This window comes from Chrysemys picta, chromosome 1 (assembly GCF_011386835.1).
Source record: "Chrysemys picta bellii isolate R12L10 chromosome 1, ASM1138683v2, whole genome shotgun sequence".
Classification (NCBI taxonomy): domain Eukaryota; kingdom Metazoa; phylum Chordata; order Testudines; family Emydidae; genus Chrysemys; species Chrysemys picta.
This window is the reverse complement of record NC_088791.1, coordinates 90,445,584-90,468,191: the sequence shown is the minus strand read 5'-3', so window position 1 is coordinate 90,468,191 and position 22,608 is coordinate 90,445,584. Positions and strand designations below refer to the sequence as shown.

Below are 22,608 nucleotides of genomic sequence, written 5' to 3'. Positions count from 1 at the left end.
TAATTATTTTATCCCTGGCCACTGCAACCATTTGCCAAGAACGACTTTAACAACATTCCTACAACCAGCAAGAGGACGTTGTAGCATGCAACATGTGGCACTGTCTACTCCTTCTCCCGCCCCCGCCCCTCCCCCATACCACACAGTTGATAAGCCTTTTGCCTCCATGGAACACTTCCAGGCCCTGAACAAGGTGTGGTCCCGAGTTCCTCCTCCACCTACTCTAACTACTCACACAAGTAGCAATGCATTAAACAGACCACCAGGGCAGCTTTACTATTCAATCGTAGATCACAAAATACCTTCATTTACTCATCTTCAAAAGGAAAATATAAACACGCATATTTAAAAGCAAAGCAACTGTGAAAATGGAGCACGAAAATCACCTAACACTCATAAGAAGTACAAAAGGGGGTTAAACTAGATGATTCTTGCAGTCCCTTCTAACCCTATGATTCTATGAAAGCAGCATATTCAGACTCACAAAAAGGGTTAAATTGGCTAACCTCCTGTTATGATAATGACTGATTTGCATGGAATTTTGTACAATCAGGTACCCCAATTTGTGTGTCCATTCATTGTGTGTTATTAACTGTGTAATCTGCCATTAGAGCAGAGCTAGAAACCAGGCACAGCCAAAGCCTTCTTGACTTCTAATCTCATCTAGCCTTCAAGATGAAGCAGGTCCATCGCCATAAAGGTCTTGATATACCTGGCAAACTAGCTTTGCTTTCAGTCTCTCACACCCTGCTCTTACTGTTACATACATGACTCCTGCAGAAGCCACTCTCTTCCCCTTTTACCTGGACATTGAGGTGTAATTTCTTCAGACGCTTTATCAGTGTGTCCTTATTGCATGGCACAAAAGCCTCAAGATGGGAGTACACGTTGTGACGGACGATAGGACTCATCTCCTGTAACTGCAGCTCAATACTGACCAAAACAAACAAACAAGAGATAGCTAACTAGTGAGGCAATCCTGGGTGAGGATGGAAACTATGCAGAAACCTAAGGAGCTTTACATACATTAAATACTCTAGTTATGCATTCAAACACACATTGAGGGTGGAGTGTTTTTCTATAGGTGTGTCAATAAGACTAATTTTTGCAGAGAGAGATGAAAGTCCATTAGCTAACAATGAGAGTACATTCAGACAAATATGATGCATATTACTCTGGCAATACTAAACATGGTTTTGTATACCATTCATATTTGCAATTACTCTGCCAATTTCATGCAATGAATGAATGAATCAACTGTGGCTGTTACATTTATTCAGAAATAATCTGACAATGTTTTCTAAAATATTTCTTTTTCAACCTACACTATGATCATATAAGACCCTCCCCACCATACAAAAACACCCAAAACAAAAATCACCTTCCCACACCAGACACCAGGTTGCAAAGATTAGAGAATTAGAATGGGCTGGGTTTTTCCTTCTTAATAAAATCTGAAATTATTTCATTTTATGAAAACATGGGACTGTAGGGAAGTGATGTGCACACTTCCACAGAACTCTGCTAACAAACTCAAGGCCAAGGGCACTGAAAAATATTTTACACTGGATAAACCATACAGATGCATCTCTGTATTGGAACTTCTTGTCACCTGTACAGATCTTCAGCTGGTCACTAACTGGCTTAGATTAACTTGTCTTCCCCACTTGTTTAGTTTCCTTTAGGTCTTTGTAGGAGTAATTTAAAGATAACATCCCAAAACATACAGAACTGAAGAGGTGAACACTTACTCCAGCAGAATATTGTTCATATCCTGTGTGAAGAATTTCTTCCTGCCTTCTTCATCGAACAGCTTGGCAGCCTGGAAGGAGAGCAATAAAAATACCAAGCAATTTATAGCACATTTTACCCTAAAGATCTTTACAGACTTAAATAATATACAAACTACCTTTATGGCCATATATCACCCTGTCCTGAAATACACCCACCGTAACAGTGAAATACAAAACCACTACATGACTATTTAGAACAGGAAGTGAAGAATATTACTATATCCAATTGAAACTGCAGGAAGCGCAAATAGGAAAACAATCATTCAATTTAGAATGTGGTCAGGTCTCTGGGGTTAGTACCCCATTCTTGCTAAAAGTGCCACAGGACCTTTCAATGAAAAGTTATTAGGACCTTTGTTTTAATGTCTCCTCCAAAAGATTCCACCAGCAGTGATATCCTCCCCCGTAAAAAAAATAAAAATAAAATCATACTGGGACAGTGGTTCACCTGAAGGAAAAAACACGACTCAATAAATTATACCAACAGTTGAAGCAACAGTGAAATCCCTCCTCTCAGTTCATTAAGGATTCTCTTCCTCCCTAGGATTACTGGTTCCTGCTGCAAATCCTCTGCCTTCCTAAGAGGACCTATCTCCACTGCTCCTGATGGAGCCCCTGTGAAGGAATCATGTAGACAAGGAGCCACATCCACTTCCTCCTCTATGGTGCTGTCCAGTGTTCTCTCCAGCTTTGGTTTTATGGAGTGGAGATCCTATCTGTGCTTCCTCCTTCTGTTCCTGTATCTTCCTAGCCCTATGGGGAGTGGGAGGGAAGATGGTCTTCTACTCCTTCCCATTGATCTCAGTCTACACTGAAATTGAAGGTATGATTGGCAGCTCTGGTAAGCATAGCTAGATTAAAGCTAATGGGGGTAAGAGACTAAAATAAGAGTGAAGACACAGTGGCATGGGCTTTAGCACAGGCTGTACAAGCTGGCCTGGAGACCCGGGGTACATGCGTTGCTAACCCATACTGCTGCATCTTCACTGCTATTTTTAGCATGTTAGGATACTGAAAAAGGATGCGCTTGTGAATGCCTGGAGCATTGTGCAAGTGTGATATTCTAATATGTGAGACTACAGATAATGTGATAATCACACAGCAGTTGTGAATTGACTATATAGAGAATGTCAATTTTTTTTAAAAATGAAAAATGTTCTCTAATCTATTTCCATAGTCAATGTGTTATTCTGACAGTAGCAACTGCCACAAACAATTATGATGATTTAAACTATTTGGTCCGGTCCAAATAGAAACCTAATGCTCTCCTGACATTTAAAATGTGGTGTCTCTCCTCGTCCTTATGAGCATGAGGCTTTAGAAAGAAAGAAAATAGGTATATTGATTGATTGACATGCAAGTGAGACACTACCTTCCTAAGAAACTTTGGATGTGAATGCATGTAAACCTTGTCCTTGTAGATCACGTATAGAGGACCAGAAAAAGTACATATGCAGTGTTGTTGTAGCCATGTTGGTCCGAGGACATTAGACACACAAAGAGGGTGACGCAATATCTTTTATTGGACCAACTTCTATTGGAGAGAGAGAGACAAACTTTCGAAAGCTTGTGTCCCACACCAACAGAAATTGGTCCAATAAAAGATGTCACCCACCTCGTTAGAATACATAATTAACCTAATCTGCTGGCTGAGGTGATTGCCACCAAAAAGGCTACATTCACTGAGATATATAGCAAGGAAAATATAACTAAAGGTTCAATGGGAGCACCCATTAGTTTTGACAACACCAAGTTCAAGTGGGTACAACCTCTCCAGAGCCTTCAAAAAATTAATTGCAATAGAGCTGGAAAAGACAATGATTATCAATCAGAGGGTGAAAAGCCAAAATAGTTGCTAGATGGACTTTGATTGATTAAACAAACGTTTTAGGGATAATAGATAATCCAGAATATGATGCATTGGTAACCGGCTCTGGAAAACAGATTTCTGCTGGGACAAGATGGAGAATCCCTTCCGCTTGGCTAAGTAAATATACCCAGTAGATTATTTTCTATGATTTAAAAGCATATCTTAACTCCTCTTGCACAAGCCTCTTCCTAGGAGGTTAGCCACAGAGCGATCCAGTCTGTCACGTGGAGGGCCCACAGTTTGGAGTGGAGGAGGTGACTGTGATCCACAGAGATTAGATGTGGGTCTGCTGGCAGAGTGACTAACTTTGATCAAGTGGAAAACCAGTGTTGCCAAGGCCAACTTGGAGCTATAAGTCTGATCCATTGTATGGTCCTATCTGATTTTTAACAATACTCTGGGAAAGAGTGGAACTGGAGGAAATGTGTACAAAATCAGGTTTGTCCAGGGTAACAGAAAAGTGTCAGACTCCAGGCTGTGATCTTGTTGAGAGCAAAACTGATGACATTGCCTATTGACTTTCGTTGCAAAGAGATCTACCTGGAGAGTCCCCCACAGTTGGAAAATGGACTTGGAAATGCCTAGACAGAGATCACTCATGGTGGTTGGTAAAACAATCTGCTTAACTGGTCTGCCAAATTGTCCTTCATGCATGGAAGGTGAGAGGTTTTGAGGTTGATTTAATTGGTGATGGAAAAGTCCCACAGGTTGATTGCCTCTAGGCATAGAGTTGAGCATGCCCCTCCTTGCCTGTTCACATAAAATGTAGCTGCCATATTGTCTGCAAGTATACACAGATTTCTTCCCTTGGTATGGGAATGGAAGGCTCAACGAGCCAGCTGAATGGCCCTCTGTCATTTATATGCAGAGTCAAATCCTGTGTAGACCACAAACCATGCACCTGCAGGGAACCCAGCTGAGGACGGAAGCATCTGTAACCAGGGTCAAAGCTGGTTGAGGAGGAGGAAAAACCACCCCCACTCCTACACACACCTCTCCATACACATTTGAAGGGTTTGTACTTAGCCAGCTTTCCTGTGGGAGGAAGGGAAGACAGAGTTTGCTACCAAACCTTGGTGGGCTCCACAATAACTTCATTAATTGGAAGCACCACCCAAGAAGGTCCTGCAGTAGCTAAAATGTCAATCAATCAGCCTGTGGGATGACTCAAACTTCTTCCACCTGGATATTCAAGGTGGAAGCCACTCTTTTTAAAAGGTCTTGATGGGCCAAATAGTCAACAGATGGGGGTGACGAATCCTCTGAAACCACTGCTTCATCAGGAGATGAACAGGATGAAGCCAAAATTGGCTGAGGTAGACCCTCCTCTGGCTTTTCAAAAGGAAGATTCCCCTGAGCAACATCCTCCTCCATGGTACTGAGCCTGGTACCAGGCATGCTCTCCTTGGTGGGATGGTACTTGACCTTACTTGATGAAGCGGAATGGAGTGGACATGGAAAGGACCTGGAAGTAGGCGGAAATTCTCAAGGGTTCCAAAACAGCAATTGGTTAGGCCCAGGAGCCTAATTACTTCCAGGCCATGGATCGCTACAGGTCAGTCAGGACAAACCCTGCTCTGGGTGCCAGGGTGTTAAGATCTCAGAGGGGAATGAAGAAATACAGGATATGACCTCATAGTCCAAAGATGAATCAGTCTCTTCTGACCAAGAAGGAAGTGAGGCGCTGTTCATGTTCGTGCTGGTGATCAGCATTGGAAGTCCTGGGATGATGGTACCAGAGAAATCATCTCCAGCTTCCCTCTTGATGGCACCACACAATGAGGCTCTTGGATATCCAGAGGCGCCCATGGTACCAAAGTCTGTATTGTAGTAGCTGGCAAAGTTTGACCTGTGGTCTTTGGTACCAGATAAGAGGTCTCCTACACCACCTGAGACAATGGTACCGAGAGGCTCAATAAGTCACTTGCAGCAGTATAAGCCACTGGAGTTGATGGCACCAAGATTGCCTCTGGTTGATGGGTCAATACAGACAGCACAGAGGAGCTTCACAGTGCCACTTCAGGGGCTGGATGTGACAGTGCCTGTGCCAGATTCGACAATCCTGCCTGAGCAGATGATTTCCTCATGGAGTGTCTCAGCTTCGAGTGCTCTTTACTTCCATTATCTGCATGCCTGCTGAACTTCGGTGCCACGGATTCTCCCTCTCCCTTTGGAAGCAGACCTGTGATGTTGCTTCCTCAGCACTGGGAAAGGTGACCAGTGCAGAGACTCAGACAATACAGGTCGAGTGCTCCTCACTGAAGCCAAAACACTCAGCATCCATTCGAAGCAGGAAGGTACAGCGCTTCTTCCATAAGGAGAAATTTAAGTCTACCTGTCCTGTCTTTCTTGGTTCTAGGTTTAAAGTCCCTACAAAATTGAGACTGACCCCTGAAGTGCAACTCCCCAAGATGCTTCAGGCAACAGGAATGCAAGTCACTCAGTGGCATCAGCTCCTTGCAGGAGCAGCAGGGCTTAAATCCTAGTGACCAAGACATGCCCTAGTATGGTTCCCAGTAATGGGAACTGAAGTTTTTGAAAAACATTTAAAAGTAAAACTTATAACCATCGCTAACACTATAAACTACTGAACTAATAAAAATGGGGACAAGTTATATATAAATAGAAGGACAGAACTTGCAATTGCATGACAACTGTCATGGGCAGTAAGGTACTGAGGAGGGGGAGGTCAGGGACAGCCCCACCCTCTATACTACCATGCAGCAGTGCAGGGTAGCTGGGGATGCATGTGCCGCCTCAATGGGTATCCTTGAAGGAAAAAATTGACCGTGCACTGGGTGCGCGCACCCCTGAAGTGGAATGGACATGTAATCACCCAAAGAAAAACTGCCTAGTTTATTTTTCATCCTTCAAATTGATATGCACACAGTAAATAAGCAGCATGGTGAAAAAATTAATACTTTCAGTTTCAATAAGATTAAGGTGACAATAAAATAACCTAGATTTTAAAAAAACTAAATCCTCAAAGATTTTAAACCTGACAGTATCTTTGTGAATGAACTTGGATTCTGTCCTCCTTCCTACCTCTACAAATGAAAATGCTCAGAAGTCATTAAAATTAGCAAAAGAGTCAAAGTTCTAAAAATTACCACTGAAACTGAAAGGACATATTTTCAAGTGTCTCTCCCTGACACAAAGTGGGAAAGTCTCTTTAAAAATATCACAGGTTTATTCCTTCCTGATTGAACTTGGCAAGAAGGGCAGGAATAAAAAGACATTATTAGCAAAATAAATGAGCAAGGAATTAGGAGTTAAAGATGGAAAAGATTTATTAAGTCATCTAGACTATCCAAGCCCAAACCTCACTAGTGCTGGATTTTTCTGTAGAATATTCAACTGTTTTGTCTAGTCATTTTAGCTCAAGCAATGATGTTCCCACTACTTCCCTATGGAAAGCATTCCACAAGCTATTGTGAGGTGAAATAAACTAAACAACAGATCTTGTTTCTGGCATATATTTCCTTTATATTCAACCTACATCATTTTTGCTTAGTTTCATCTACTTAATCTTACTCTCAGTCCCTGGGGGTGAACCAAACAATTATGATCCCTTCCTGATATTTCTACCAGCATTTAAAGGGTATGACATCGCAGCTTAGACTGTAACTATTCCTCTCGGCTCTCAAGGGTCCCTGAATGCAATCCCCTACCAATGAGTTTACACTTACTATTCGTAGGTCTCCAATGCGCTTTTCAAGAAGGACAGGCAGGCCTTCTGGGAGGGCAGGCACCTGCTTTGGTGTCATGACCTGAGAGGTGTTGGCTGGCTGAGTGGCACTTCCATTCTCTCCTGATGGCTCAGACACTGGGCTGCCATTAGAGGTGCCGTCAAGCAGCTTGTCAAAGTCAATCTCTCCCAGAATCTCCAGGGCACTTTCGGTTTCCTGCAGGAGCTCATGCTCATTTGTGCTACCAAAAATGGAGAGGACAGGATCGGTAACCCTGAGGTTCAAGTCTGAGACATCATTTCCTGTGGTAGCAGAGGAGGAAGGGGCTTTACTAGGGGTGGAGGTGGCAATAGTCACTGGGGGTTCTGGATTGGATTCTTTCTTCCTCAGGGCTTCCTTCTCCTTTTGGAACTTCCGGATCATGGCTGCCAAAGAAAGCGAGTCCTTGTATAACTTCTTCTTCTTCTTTTCAGATTTGTGTGAATTTAAAGCCATTACTCTGCAGAGAATGGAAACTTTTGTTAGAACGCACACAACTGCCAATGCCAAAGTCACTTTCTGCAAGCATGTGGGAATTCACAACAGCTCAAAAATAACCAGTGGGGAAGAAGAGCAAAGTCAGCCTTGCATGCATGCACCATGAGATTTTTACCCAATCAAAACATTATAGACCTCATTGCCAACCAAACTGCTCCTTTTCCATGCTGCCCATCTCTTCATCATCCACCACTACTAAATCCTGCACACAATACAGTATTAACAAAGAAAAGCTTATCCTAATGAATGGTGAAGAGCAAATTATGGAGGAATCAGTAGACGCCATAGTTAAGACAAGAGTCTAAACTTATATTCTAAAGCTATTTTCTGTATTGCCTTCCAAACATCTGAATGGTGACCAGTTTGCTTTTGATTTGGTATGTTTAACTATCGTATGGCAGAAATGTTTAAGAATTTTGAAAGTGTAGAATTAATGTTTATATCCTACTCAATCAAAATAAAGTTCCTATATATTTCCTCGATTTCTCATTATTTTTTTAGCACGTTATAAGCAATAGCAGGTTTTCAGAGTTAATTCTTAGGCTACATCTACACTACAGGGGGGGGTCGATTTAAGATACGCAAATTCAGCTACGTGAATAGCGTAGCTGAATTCGACGTATCGCAGCCGACTTACCCCGCTGTGAGGACGGCGGCAAAATCGACCTCTACGGCTTCCCGTCGACGGCGCTTACTCCCACCTCCGCTGGTGGAGTAAGAGCGTCGATTCAGGGATTGATTGGACGATTTCTACCCGCCGATTCAGGCGGGTAGTGTAGACCCAGCCTCAGACACTCACAAACAGGTCAGTTTTAGTTCATGGAGAATTTACCAAGAGTCAATCTAAGAATCTTTATCGTTATATACTATCAAGAGAGAATAGGAAGGATCAAACTAAAAGATAGTTTAGTTACCCTGTTTGTTACAAATATTTAAGATTTTGGAGGACTATAAAAAGTTCTCCAGGATCAGATAACAGAAAACATGACACTGTCCCATTGGATACATATTTTTAAGTCTCAACTAACAAAGCCTGCATTGGTAGGAAGACTGGATAAGATGGATGCCTGGAGCAGGAAGGTAGGGACTGAAGAGATTAACAGAGATTTACTGAGAAGGGAAACCTGATGTGGTTATGAAATGTAACGGGAGCAGGCAGGACAGGAGAGTCTAGTTGTGGAAAGAAGGGCAGGTGGAGTGGCAGGGAGCAAACAGAAGACGTACACAAGAAGAAACATGGTGAAAAGATGAAAAATAGTAGACTAGGAGATAAAGGAATGACAACATATAGCAGAAGTAAAAAGGAATAGGTGTAAAAAGGAATACACTACAGCGAGAAAATGAAGAATCAGAGGAGAAAAGTCTGCATTAGAAAAAAACATGCTGCAAGTGCCTCAAATGCTGTCTTATTTGGCATTATCAACCTGGAATTCAGTATCATCTTAGAGCTCAACATCAATGAGTTACTTGAAGTTGGCGCTCAAACGCTACATTTAACATGTTAGGATTTCACTAGTGCATGAATGCCTGAGTATCACAGCACTTCAAGCACTGAAACATTCAGCACTGAAATCCTTACACATGAAATCTGATGATGATATACAGAGTCAGAAAACTACAGGGAATGGTATAGGAGAGGCATGGAGAAATGCGGGGAGGAGGAGACTGTAGGCATAAAGAGCAACAATACTGCTTTCCACCTTACCTTTCTAGCAACACTTTCTATATAGTTTCCTTTCTCACTGCACGCCTCTGTGGGCACCTGCCATTAACAAATGTGAATGGAGCAAAGGAAAGCAAGGGCACAAAGAGATGGGCGAAATGAAAAAAAGGAGACTAAGGATGGGAAGGAGACTTCATGGCATGAAAAAGAGGGAAGGGAAAAGAGAAGAAGAGAAAAGAGAAGAGAAAATATTGCTGGTAAGGGGCCCTGGGCAGAGGAGAGGTGCTGATCTTCGTGGACTCCAGGCTCCTTTTGCATACAGTAGAACCTCAGAGTTACAAACAGCTTGTGAACGGGGGTTGTTCATAACTCAAATGTTTGTAACTCTGAAAAAACATTATGACTGTTCTTTCAAAAGTTTACAACTGAACATTGACATAATACAACTTTGAAACTTTACTATGCAGAAGAAAAATGCAGCTTTCCCTTTTTTTTTTAGTAGCTTACATTTAACACAGTACTGTACTGTGTTTGCTTTTTTTTGTCTCTGCCGCTGCCTGATTGTATACTTCCAGTTCCAAATGAGGTGTGTGGTTGAATGGTCAGTTCATAACTCTGGTGTGCGTAACTCTGAGGTTCTATTGTACTTAACTTCTCCTGCTTCTCTCTTCCCTGCTCAAGGTTTTGTGGCATTACTACGGATATTTTAAACATTAAATTACTAATGCAAAACCATGGGTTTCCCAAACAAGAACTTCATTAGCTAACAGTTATGGTTGGAAGTGCTACTACAGAGAACAATTATTATAAAAAATAAACTGTGGAAATCACCAGCTAAGGTATACAATTCTGATGCCAAACTTCAGGCATGTCTATAATGCCCCACCGTTCAGACTAAGGAGATGTGAATAGCAGTATGTACCAAAGTGCGGCTCTGTAACTCCCCCATGGAGATGCTGTGGGCATGAACTCACATCTATATTAGTGTGAACTCAGGACCTTTAAGACTGCACCCACAGCATCCTCATAGGAGAGATAAAGAACAGCTTTTTGGTATACACTGCTATTCGCATCCCCTTACTCCAACATGCAGGGCAGAATAGACATGCCTTCTCCATGCAATTCGTTAATGTACACCTACCTAGACTGCAAATTTCTGTCTGAGCAACAATCCAGTCTCAACTTTGCATCTGTATTGCTGCTCTGAAGGTGGGGACAGAAGAAACTCAAAACAACCTTCCCATCCATAAGAAGTTTTATCTCAATGACAACAGCCACTATAATGCATTATTGAGACTTGTAAAGTAGATGCACAAACACTATTCTGCTTTATAGCTATATATGGTCTACTAATCATACATAAGAACGGCCATACTGGGTCAGACCAAAGGTCCATCTAGCCCAGTATCCTGTCTTTCAACAGAGAGAATGAACAGAATAGGTACTCATCAAGTGATCCATCCCCTGTCACCCATTCCCAGCTTCTGGCAAACAGAGGCTAGAGACACCATCCCTGCCCATCCTCCATGAATTTATCTAGTTCTTTTTTGAACCCTGTTATAGTCTTGGCCTTCACAACATCCTCTGGCAAGGAGTTCCACACAGGTTGACTGTGCATTGTGTGAAGAAATACTTCCTTTTGTTTGTTTTAAACCTGCTGCCTATTAATTTCATTTGGTGACCCCTAGTTCTTGTGTTATGAGAAGGAGTAAATAATACTTCCTTATTTACTTTCTCCATACCAGTCGTGATTTTATAGACCTCTATCATATCCCCCTTAATCATTTCTTTTCCAATCTGAAAAGTCCCAGTCTTATTAATTTCTTCTCATGCCCTTTTCTGAACCTTTTCCAATTCTAATATATCTTTTTTGAGATGGGGCAACCACATCTGCATGCAGTATTCAAGATGTGGGCATAACATGGATCTATAGAGAGGCAATATGATATTTTCTCTTATCTACCTCTTTCTTAATGATTCCCAATATCTGTTCACTTTTTTGACTGCCGCTAAACACAGAGTGGATGTTTTCAGCGAACTATCCACAATGACTCCAAGATCACTTTCCTGAGTGGTAATAGCTAAATTAGACCCCATCATTTTATATGTACAGTTGGGATTATGTTTTCCAATGTGCATTACTTTGCATTTATCAACATTGAATTTCAGCTGCCATTTTGTTGCCGAGTCAGCCAGTTTTGTGAGATCCCTTTGTAGCTTTTTGCAGTCTGCTTTTGACTTAACTATCTTGAATAGTTTTGTGTCATCTGCAAATTTTGCAACCTCACTGTTTACCCCTTTTTCTAGATCATTTCTGAATACGTTGAATAGTACTGGTCCCAGTACAGACCCCTGGAGGACACCACTATTTACTTCTCACCATTCTGAAAACTGATAATTTATTCCTACCCTTTGTCTCCTATCTTTTAACCAGTTACCGATCCATGAGAGGACCTTCCCTCTTATCCCATGACAGCTTACTTTGCTTCAGAACCCTTGGTGAGAGACCTTGTCAAAGGCTTTCTGAAAATCTAAGTACACTATATCCACTGGATCCTCCTTGTCCACATGCTTGTTGACCCCCTTAAAGAATTCTAGTAGATCGGTGAGGCATGATTTTCCTTTATAAAAATCAAGTTGACTATTCCCCAACAAATCATGTTCATCTATGTGTCTGACAATTCTGTTCTTTACTATTGTTTCAACCAGTCTGCCTGGTACTGAAGTCAGGCTTCCTGACCTGTGATTACCAGGATCACCTCTGGACCCCTTTTTAAAAATTGGTGTCACAGTAGCGATCCTCCAGTCATTTACAAAGTCATATAATATGTGATCACGTAACTAAAGGCATAACACATATGGACAAGGAACAGAGGGTCCTGTGGCACCTTTAAGACTAACAGAAGTATTGGGAGCATAAGCTTTCATGGGTAAGAACCTCACTTCTTCAGATGCAAGATGCGGCGCAGGCGAGCGATGTGCTGGCCGCGGCTTCTCGCCGCCCCCATTGGCCCGGGACGGTGAACCGCGGCCAGTGGGGGCCGCGATCGGCCGAACCTGCCGCGTCAGCGGGTAAATAAAACTGGCCCGGCCCGCCAGGGTGCTTACCCTGGCGAGCTGCGTGCCGAACGTTGCTGACCCCTACTTTAGATTCACAACACACATCTCTGCCACTTAAGCTAACAGAGTTACTGATAGCACTATCAGATTGTCATCATGTATATGGACCAGCCACTAGAAGTGGATAAGAAACACTGCTAATACAGTTCACAGATATTTGCTGACAGCAGAGGTAATGGAAGGTTTGGGAATTTTGGGTTACATTCCAGGTTCTGGAGGGGAGTGCACTCTAATGGTCCCCTCAAGCCTCACTCCTTCTGCCCCAAGCTCTCCAAGTTATACCTATCCCAATCTTCTCTTTGACCTCCCCACCAGCTCTTTGTATCAGTATCCTCCCTCTAGCTTCTCAGCACGGTCTCAGTCTTCTCACCTAGCAAGTACTAGCCTCCCCTCTGAACAGCATGTTTGAGTCTTCACTCCTCCACCTCAGCTCCCACTCCCAGTTTCCCTCCCCAGGCTCTTCACTCCAGTCTCCTTACTTCCTTACCTAGCCAGTCCTAGCCCCCAACCTACCACTGGCTCCTCATGTGATCTCTCTTCCATGCTGCAATGGCTCTGAATCCTAGTCTTCCCCCTAAACTGGTTCCCAATCCTTTCTCATGCCCACATTTCCCTTCCCCACAGCTGGCTCCCAATTCCAGTCTCCCTCCCCCACAAGGCAAGCTCTTACTTCCACAGTTCTATCTCAGCCCCAGTCTCCCCCCAGCCTCTTGTCCCAATCTACTCCCTCTACTGCCACCCATCCCAGGTCCAGTTCTCATCCCCTCTGCATTCAAGTCAGAAGGCTTTTTCCTCCTTGCTGCCTGAGTCCCAACAATGGGAACACAGACTATAAAGAGAGACAGTCTCCCTTTTTTGAAGTCATCTGTTCAGTGCCACTGCAGCCAGAAGTAGCAACTGCAGAGTAAGTCTTGCTCAGTCACTGCCGCTCCGCAGAATTTAGCTGCCAAACTCCAACAAGACTCTATTGAGCATGTATGAATTGAGATTTTTTTTCCAGATCTTTAGAACTTGGACAAATGTGTGTGGTTTAATCACAGGAACAGTGAAAGACACGTCCAAGGCCAGGATGACAAATTGCCAGCCACTGTTCCAAAGCATGGTGGCACTAAAATTCTCAATGACACAGTTTTTGGATTTGATTTTAACACGGGCAAAACCACTTACTTTTTCCTAATCTTATTTTCACAAACTACTGAACCATTTTTGCTGAAACTTAAACAAAAAAGCCAGCCGGAGGAAGGCACCCAGCATGGGAAATTTCAGCCCATATGGCTAAAATTTGGCATGCTTATAACTAAGCAATTGAAAACAGGGTCTTTATAATCAAAATGGCTGTGTAACCTTAGCTAAAGATGGCGCTATTCGTATAGCATGTAACAAACTCCTTTTTGGACTAACAGCACAGAGAGTGTCATAACTCTATTTCTATATTTGTCTGTGTACATTAGGCTCTCTGAAAACCCTATCACCATGGTATACAAAAGCAGATATTAATGGATGAGACAATTACACAAGTATATGTATATACACCACCTAGGTTTACATCACTCTTCAGATTTAAGATTTCATCTTGTAGAAGACTGCTTAAATTCCTTATGATAAAAATCATGTTGAAGGAATACTGAAGATGGGAATGGTAGAATTATGATAGCAATATACTGGCATTTTAAAAAATGTCCTATGTCCAAAACTTCCATTCTACATAACTACTTAAAGTTCTTCATCCAAAAAGAACAAATCTTTGAACTTAAAGGCCTCATTTTGCAAGCCTTTAATACCTTGAGTAATACATATACCGTATATACTCGATCATAAGCCGGTTCGTTTATAAGCCGACCCCCACAAAGATGGATAAGTAAAAATGGAAATTTTTTATAACCCATTCATAAGCCGACCCTATAATTCAAGGGTCAGCAAACTTTGGCTCCCGAGCCATCAGGACAAGCTGCTGGGGGGGCCGAGATGGTTTGTTTACCTTGAGCGTCCGCAGGCACGGAGGTAAACCTAAGTAAACAAAGTGTCCCAGCACGCCAGCTGCTTACCCTGACGGGCCAGGACAGCAACTGGTGGGGAAAATTTGTGTGTGTGTGTGGGGGGGGTGGAGCGGGGAGGGGAAGAAGCTTGGAGTCAGGGGAGTATCCCCTGTGACCACCCTCCACATGACCCCACCCCTAGCCTGGGACCCCCACACTCTCCCCATCCCATCCCTTCCCACCTTATCTGGGGAGGATGTCTCTGACCTGGCTGGAGCTGCTCCGGTAGGCTGGGCAGCGCGGCTGCAACCTGCTCTGGCAGGCCAGACTGGACGGCATGGCTGCTGCACGTTCCGGGCCGGGTGGTGCGGCCACAGCCTGCTCTGGGGGGCGGGGCCGAGTGGCACAGCTGCAGCTGCTTTGGAGGTTGGGGGAAGGGCAGCATGGTGGCCAGAAGCGGAGACACTCTGGCCCCACCTCTTCCCTTCTGTCTCTGCTGGCTGTGCTGCCTCTCCTTGCTCCCTCTGTTGGGGGGAGGGGCTGTGTCCTACCTCTCTCTCTCTATACCCGTTCATAAGCTGACCCCCTTCTCTGGTGCGTCCCTTTTTCACTAAAAAAAAATTTGGCTTATGAATGAGTATATACGGTACTTCTGATTAATATCCCCACTTTAGATTATTAAAACAATTAAAGCTATTCAAATTTTCACAAGTGAAGTAGAGTGATGGGCCAGAAATTAAAAACTGAAGCCTCCAACAAACAAAGACTTGTGCGCATGCTTAACTTTATGCACTAGTGAGTAGTCCCATGGAAATCAATGGGACAATTCAGAGTGTGTAAAATTAAGAACATGCATAAGTCTTTGCAGGATGGAAGCTTCAGTTTGTTCAGTGACACACTAGCCTGCATGTTTTCACTTTCTGATTCGCATACACTAATATTATCTTGGTTGACAATATTGCAGTATAAATGTAGAGGAAAAATATCCATTAATTTTCTTATTTAGGTGAAAACATTTTTGTCCATATTACATTTTATAAAATTCTCCCCCACTCTTCTCCAAAAGGAAAATAAAATTTTGGACAGAAAACTAGATCAGTGCCCATTTAGTTACCCAAGCAACTAAAATAAACCCAACATCATATTCTATTATAGACTAATTACATGACAAATTTCTGTTTTCTTAAGTTTCAGCTATTACTGAGAGGAACAGTCTCAAACTTGCATTTTAATCTTGTCACACTTGGGTTTCCTTCCAACTTTAGGCAACTGACTTTCTCCACACAAGTTTTTGGTTTGTTTGTTTTTTTAAATAGGAATGGTAAAAGTAAAATTTATAAATCAAACTTGACTAATTGAGCAGAGATATTGCTTGTAAAGCTGCAGCCCAGAACAATTTTTACAAAATTTATGGTCACATTATTTTAAGCCCCTGAAAAAGGAGTTTTAAATTGGGAAGTATGATATAAACTCCATTATTGTGCTAAAGCTAGGAAGTCCCCGGATAGGGACTGAAAAATCTTATATAAAGGCTGTACCACTAACACCCAGACACACACCACTACCCTAGCCCTAAAACAGCAACATATATCCATTTTTAGTACAATAGACTGATCCTACTTCTATCCCACTCCCTCACTGTTCTTTTGAAAGTCACATGTCACAACTTTACATTTAGGCTTGGAAGGATTAGATTTTTATCGGTAAGTGTCAGCCAACGTCGATTTCTCCATACACAAACCCACAAAAAATATTTCTATCTATAATAATGGAAATTCAGATAGGCAAAGTAAGAAAAATAAAGTTTGTGAACTTATTAAAGTCTGATTTAAGGATATTTCCTTTGTATATTTTGACATGTGATGTTAACAATTTTTTTCCAACAGTGATAAAGCATTAACTTTTTTGAATCTCACCATCTGTCATTAAATAATTGTTTAACCCCTTCCATAATTTTCCACAGCTGTGAAAATTTAAATAGATAAAAATCTAAAAAAAGCTTTTAAAAAAAATCCATATCCCTCAAAATTAAAAAATAAAACTCAAATTCTGCCTACCCTATTTATGTTTAACTATATTCAGCAAAAAAGTCAAGACTGGCAAACGAACTGAACAGGGGATGAGGGGGACATTAAGCTATTGCTTCTCTTGTTGCAGTGAGGTGCCCTCTCCTTTAAAAACCTGACAGACCGACCTACCCCAGCTGCTTAGGAACTTTCATTTTCCGAGGCTTTTTCTCCTTCTCTGTGCCCTCCTCTTTCCGCTTCCGCTTCTTAATCCCACGGTCCTCTCCTTCTTTTAGTTTGGATACCTAAAGAACCAAAAAAGTGATAGCGTTACCTCTGCTCTACGTTTTTATACAACAATAAGTGCTTCAGCCTCATGTCTAGCAATTCAGATCTGACATCACTATTAAGCAACTGTATTAAAAAAAAAAAAAGTGTGAAGGGCACTCCTTCACCTGTTTAGCCCACCAAGAGCTCAAGGCCTCAATTACATATTTTCTTATGTACTTTCTTTTTGCTTCTCACCACTTCAGATGACAAATTAGACATAAGTGTTCTTAGACTAAGGGCTTGTCTTCACTACATGGGTAAAGTCGACCTATGTTATGCTACTCCAGCTATGTGAATAAGATTCCACCCTTGTGCTATTGGAGTGTATGGCAATACTTGAATATTAACAACGTATTTTTTTTAAATTAAAAAGATATATAATTGAACGTATTCAACAACAGCCTTGGAAAAGACATTATGTCTGGTTCCTCAACTGTTCTGCCAAGTAAAGAAAAATTCCAGCAGCAGGCAACAACATCAGAGAAGATGGAAAATTCTAGGAAGGACACAGAACTCATGCAATCTCATTGGCCCCGTCCAACGGGTAGTATAAACAGATTCTAGAATGAGTTATAACCAGCCAGAGACAGAAACAGACAGTGTAAATTTTAATAAAAAGCAGTCACTTTTCAGAACAGAACTACATTTAAGTAACTTATTCCAGAGAAATATTTTGGGAACGTTTTTCAAGACTTTTTTGGGCATTAGGAACAATTTTAATCTTGCAAAATTTCATGAAATTGTAAATGTTATCTTGAGGAATTCACATTGAACTTTCTTTTATATGGCGATATTGGTTTTTATCGAAATAACACGAGCAGACTTCAACAAGTTTTTTAAAATGGTATGGGTCCAATTTGTTTGCCAGCTTTAAACCGCTGTGTAGCTTTTGAAGGCTGGATAGCCTGCAGAAATCTCAGGTTATTTAGGTTAGAAAACCTTGTGACGTCCCAGCCCCTTATATGTGAGCAGCAAGATATACCTCTACCCAGATATAATGTGACCAGATATAACACGAATTCGAATAGAATGCAGTAAAGCAGTGCTCCGGGGGGGGGGGGGGGCGGGGCTGCGCACTTTGGCGGATCAAAGCAAGTTCGATATAACATGGTTTCACCTATAACGCAGTAAGATTTTTTGGCTCCCGAGAACAGCGTTATATCGGGGTAGAGGTGTAATGAGATTGACATCACATCAGGGGTGAAAGTAATATTAAATTCTTATCGGTACGGGGGGCCGACTCCGGGCCTCCGGAAGGGGTGGGGCCTCAGGTGGAAAGGGCAGGGCTGGGGGTCAGCCTCCCCCAGCCACCCCATCTATGCTGCCCAGCCTGCACTGCCCGGGGCTCCGGCGGTGATTTAAAAGGGCCCAGGGCTCTGGCCGCTGCTGCAGTAGCGGCAGCCGGGAGGGGCCTTTTAAAATCGCCAGCCCCGGGGCACCTTCCCCTTTTGCCCCCCCCAGTTGGTAGTACCTGTCGGAGAGTCCTTTGCCACAGCAGCGCTTTAACGTCGGCTGGGTACGGGCTGGTACTGGCTTCTTACCGGTATGCCGTACCGGCCCACTTTCACCCCTACATCACCTATATCTCTTTATCAGCAAGCTTTCAGTCTTCTCATTTTGTTGTAGCCAGATTATGAAGCCTTTCCTGATTTTCAAATCAGCCATAAATTCCAGGAGGAAGAGAAACTAAGATCACTTACTTTAGGTGGCCTGTGCTTTTTGTCCTCTGCAAAGTCTTCATCCTCTGAATCAGATGCCTGGCGGAATTGCAGTGTTCCCGTGTTGATGTAAAATCCCCCATATTTGGTTGTCAGAGATGCAGGAACCAATTCATCATACTGGGCAGGAAATAAAAGAGTCGGGTAATTAACCAACATCTATCACCTTATTAATAGGAAACAATTCACTTACTTAAATACAGTCTCTGAACATGAGGTATTAAACGCAAACACCTTACATAACTTGCTAGATTTCAAATCATAAACATACCAATGCTGCTGAAAAGTTATTTGTCAAGGCTGTGGAGTGCTAGTGTCACAGTACCAATCCACTGCTTTTGAAGCAAACTAATAAAAATTCATATTTGGGAGAAGGCTAGGGTCACCACAGTGTTGATAACACACTATCCATGGAGTGGAAGCAGTGGCACACCAAAAAACACCACCTGTTAGGAGATGTAATAACAGTGGTCCATCTAGCTCAATATTCTGTCACTGACAGTGTCTATTACACTGCTCTACAGCCAAAATGCTTCTGAAATAAATGTAGTCAAACTTTACTAATTCTGGGTCACTGAGAACGAAAATGAGGCTTAAAATTGTTGATTGGCTCTAGTTTTCAAGATATGCTATTGGGTCAGTATATACGACCCTTGACTTGGGAATGGCGGAGGATAAGTGAGTTATAAAGGGAAAGGATCTCAATTTAAACCAGAAATGACTAAAATACATCTTTGACTGGATCTATGAATAAATCTATGACTGGGTTTGGACAGTACTTGCTTTTTAGGCAAAACAATGAATGATGCAATCTGAAGCTGGTATTGCGTCATACATGATATGAATTGCATCATGTTATTCCTAAAAGTCATGGATGATGCAATCATAACGAAGCTTACATCACTCTGCTGAACAAATTGCCCTATATCAGCTCTAGAAATCATACAGTGTCGTGCTCTCTTATTTGTCAGTGTTTGATTTTGCAAAGGGACACATTTCTGTTTAGCCAAAGTGAGCAGAGATGCCTCGTACTTGTGTAAACAGTGCAGATAACTTCTGCTATGTTTGTGGTGAAGTGACTTTTGCATCACCTTTATTTTGGCTGCAAAATTGGAGATCAGGACAAGAGGTGGGCCCCACACATATGCTGCAACACTTGTGCAACAAATCTTTGCCAGTGGTTGAACAAGAAAAGGAAATCTATGCCTTTTGCAGTGCCAATGATTTGGAGAGAACCAACAGATCATACTAGCAATTGTTACTTCTGCATGGTGCCTCCAGTTGGGAAAGGTGTGTCAAAGAAGAAAAAGTGGACTGTGCATTATCCAAACATTCCATCAGCTATACGCCCAGTACCCCACGGAGAAGGACTGCCGATTCCTGATGCACCAGAATCATTCTCACTTGAGTCAGACGAGGAAGAGGAAGAGGATGAAACTTCTGGTCCTGAACCATCAGTGTCACAGGACCCACATTTTCTCCCATCCTCCTCCTCTGAACCACACCTCATAACACAAGGTGAACTGAATGACCTTGTCAGGGATTTGGAACTACCCAAGAGTAAGGCAGAGCTCTTGGGCTCCAGACTACAGCAGTGGAATCTCCTGGCAGGTGATGTTAGGGTTTCCATGTTCCGTGACCGTCAAAAGGATCTTGTCCCATTCTTCTTCATGGAAGGTGATCTTGTAGCCTGCAACAACATCGATGGTGTGATGGCAGCCCTCAATGTCGTTCACAATCCAGATGAGTGGAGACGGTTCATTGATTTATCGAAGACGAGTCTTAAAGCTGTTTTCCTGCATAATGGCAATGTTTTGCCATCAATTCCAGTTGGTCATGCAGTCCATATGAAGGAAACCTATGACAACATGAAACAACTTTTGAGGTGCATAAACTATGACCAACATCAGTGGCAGCTTTGTGACGATTTGAAGGTTGTTGCTCTCTTGCTTGGTCTGCAGACTGGATACACAAAGTACTGCTGTTTTCTCTGCGAATGGGATAGTCGTGCAAGAGATTCCCACTACATCAAGAAAGATTGGCCACTCCGACAGTCATTGGAGCCTGGGAGGAAAAGTGTTCAGCATCCACCACTTGTTGAATCAAGGAAGATTTTGTTACCACCCTTACACATCAAGCTGGGTCTGATGAAGAACTTTGTCAAGGCCATTGACAAAACACAAGCAGCTTTCAAGTACCTCTGTGGAAAATTTCCAAGGTTAAGTGAAGCTAAGATAAAAGGAAGGTGTCTTTGTTGGTCCTCAGATTCGTGAACTTCTTTGAGATGATGCATTTGACCATGCACTGCGTGGCAAGGAAAAGACAGCATGGAAAGCCTTCCAGTTAGTGGCAATAAATTTTCTCGGAAACAACAAGTCAGACAACTACTGGTTGTTGGTGGAAAACCTCCTCAAGGCCTACAAAAGCCTTGGTTGCAACATGTCACTAAAGATACATTTTTTGCACGCTCATCTAGATTTTTTTCCACCGAACTGCGGAGCAGTGAGCGACAAGCACGGCGAGCGATTTCACCAGGACATTGCAACAATGGAGAAACGCTATCAGGGCAAATGGAGCCCATCAATGCTTGCAGACTATTGCTGGACAGTGACAAGAGATGCTCTATTTAATCAATACAAGAGACAAGCCAAGAAGCGCCGAGTAGACACTGAATAGGACTAAACTATGTACATAATAGTTTTTTGCCTTTTGTTTCATAATAAATTTTATTTATAACACCCTTTTGCTGATTTTTAAAGTGTTACATAAACAGGACAGGTGAAATATCATGTAAAGCAACCATAAACACATGAAAAGACCTAAGTTTACAATTTATGATTAAAACACTACTATCTACACAATATACATAGACATAAAATGTAAAAACTTAAATATCTTAGAAACAGTAGCCAATCAGTTGTTTTAATTGTCATATTTGAATTCAGCACATCAAAATACATAATAAATAGCACATTTTATCTCTGCAGCAGAAGAGTTCTCAAAAATTGTAGACCAGTGTTACCAGAAGGTTCAGATGACGGTACATGAAACCATGTAGCAGACAGTTACTGAATAATCACCCAAAGGTCAACATAGAATATTTCTTCACAACTCCATCAATTATTGGGTGACTTACATGCTGCAGTATGCAGGTTTAATATTTAATATACCTGGATTTTTTCAAAATCCTACTAAGATCTTGGCCTCACCAAGATCCACTAGCCACAGACTCCACAGATTTATTATAAGTTGAATAAAAATATCTCCATTTATCAATTTTTAATGTGTTTGCATTTCAATTTCACAGAATTCACCCTTATTTTTCTAGTATGAGAAAGAATGCCCAATTTACCTTCTCTATACCATTCATTTTTTTTGCATGCCTCTAACATGATCCTCTCTCAATTTATCTTTAAATGGTCCTTATCTTTCCATGCCTCTAATTATTTTCATCACCTCTTCCTAGACCCTTTATTTGTGATATATATTTTGAGATAAGGTGACTAGATAGAACAGAACATTGCAAGTAAAGGGGGGGGGGTCCATGAATTTACGTACAAGCTTTATAATATTTATTATCAATTTATGTAGGGGGTTTAGAATATATTCAGTGTTACAATATTTTCAGTATTATACTTTTAATATTTTATTTGCTTTTTTTGAACCTCTGCTCAATGTAGCGTTTGTTTCACTGAGCTGTCTGCAATGATACCCAGGATGTCTTCTTGTGTAATTTCACTTAATTAGAACTCAGCAGTGTCTCTGAATAGTTCATATAATTACTTCCACCGTGCTTTACTTTGTCAACATTAAATACCATCTACCATCATGCTGCCCATTCAACTGGCATCTGAAATGCCTCACTATCTTCTCAAGTAGCCTACAGAATGGTCATCTGCAAAAGTT

General features: G+C 41.9%; 1 protein-coding gene across 4 annotated transcripts in view; it reads right to left on the bottom strand.

Annotated features, from left to right (window-relative positions):
- UBN2 (ubinuclein 2) overlaps nt 1-22,608 on the bottom strand; it is a 110,612-nt gene that overhangs the window by 60,369 nt on the left and 27,635 nt on the right. For all 4 annotated transcript variants that reach the window (XM_065562557.1, XM_065562553.1, XM_008173247.4 and 1 more), the window contains exons 4-8: nt 18,685-18,822; nt 16,847-16,959; nt 7,353-7,851; nt 1,752-1,822; nt 804-933 (exon numbers count right to left, since the gene is read on the bottom strand). In XM_065562557.1, the coding sequence (XP_065418629.1) occupies nt 804-933; nt 1,752-1,822; nt 7,353-7,851; nt 16,847-16,959; nt 18,685-18,822 (951 nt within the window). The remainder of the gene's footprint in view (nt 1-803; nt 934-1,751; nt 1,823-7,352; nt 7,852-16,846; nt 16,960-18,684; nt 18,823-22,608) is intronic.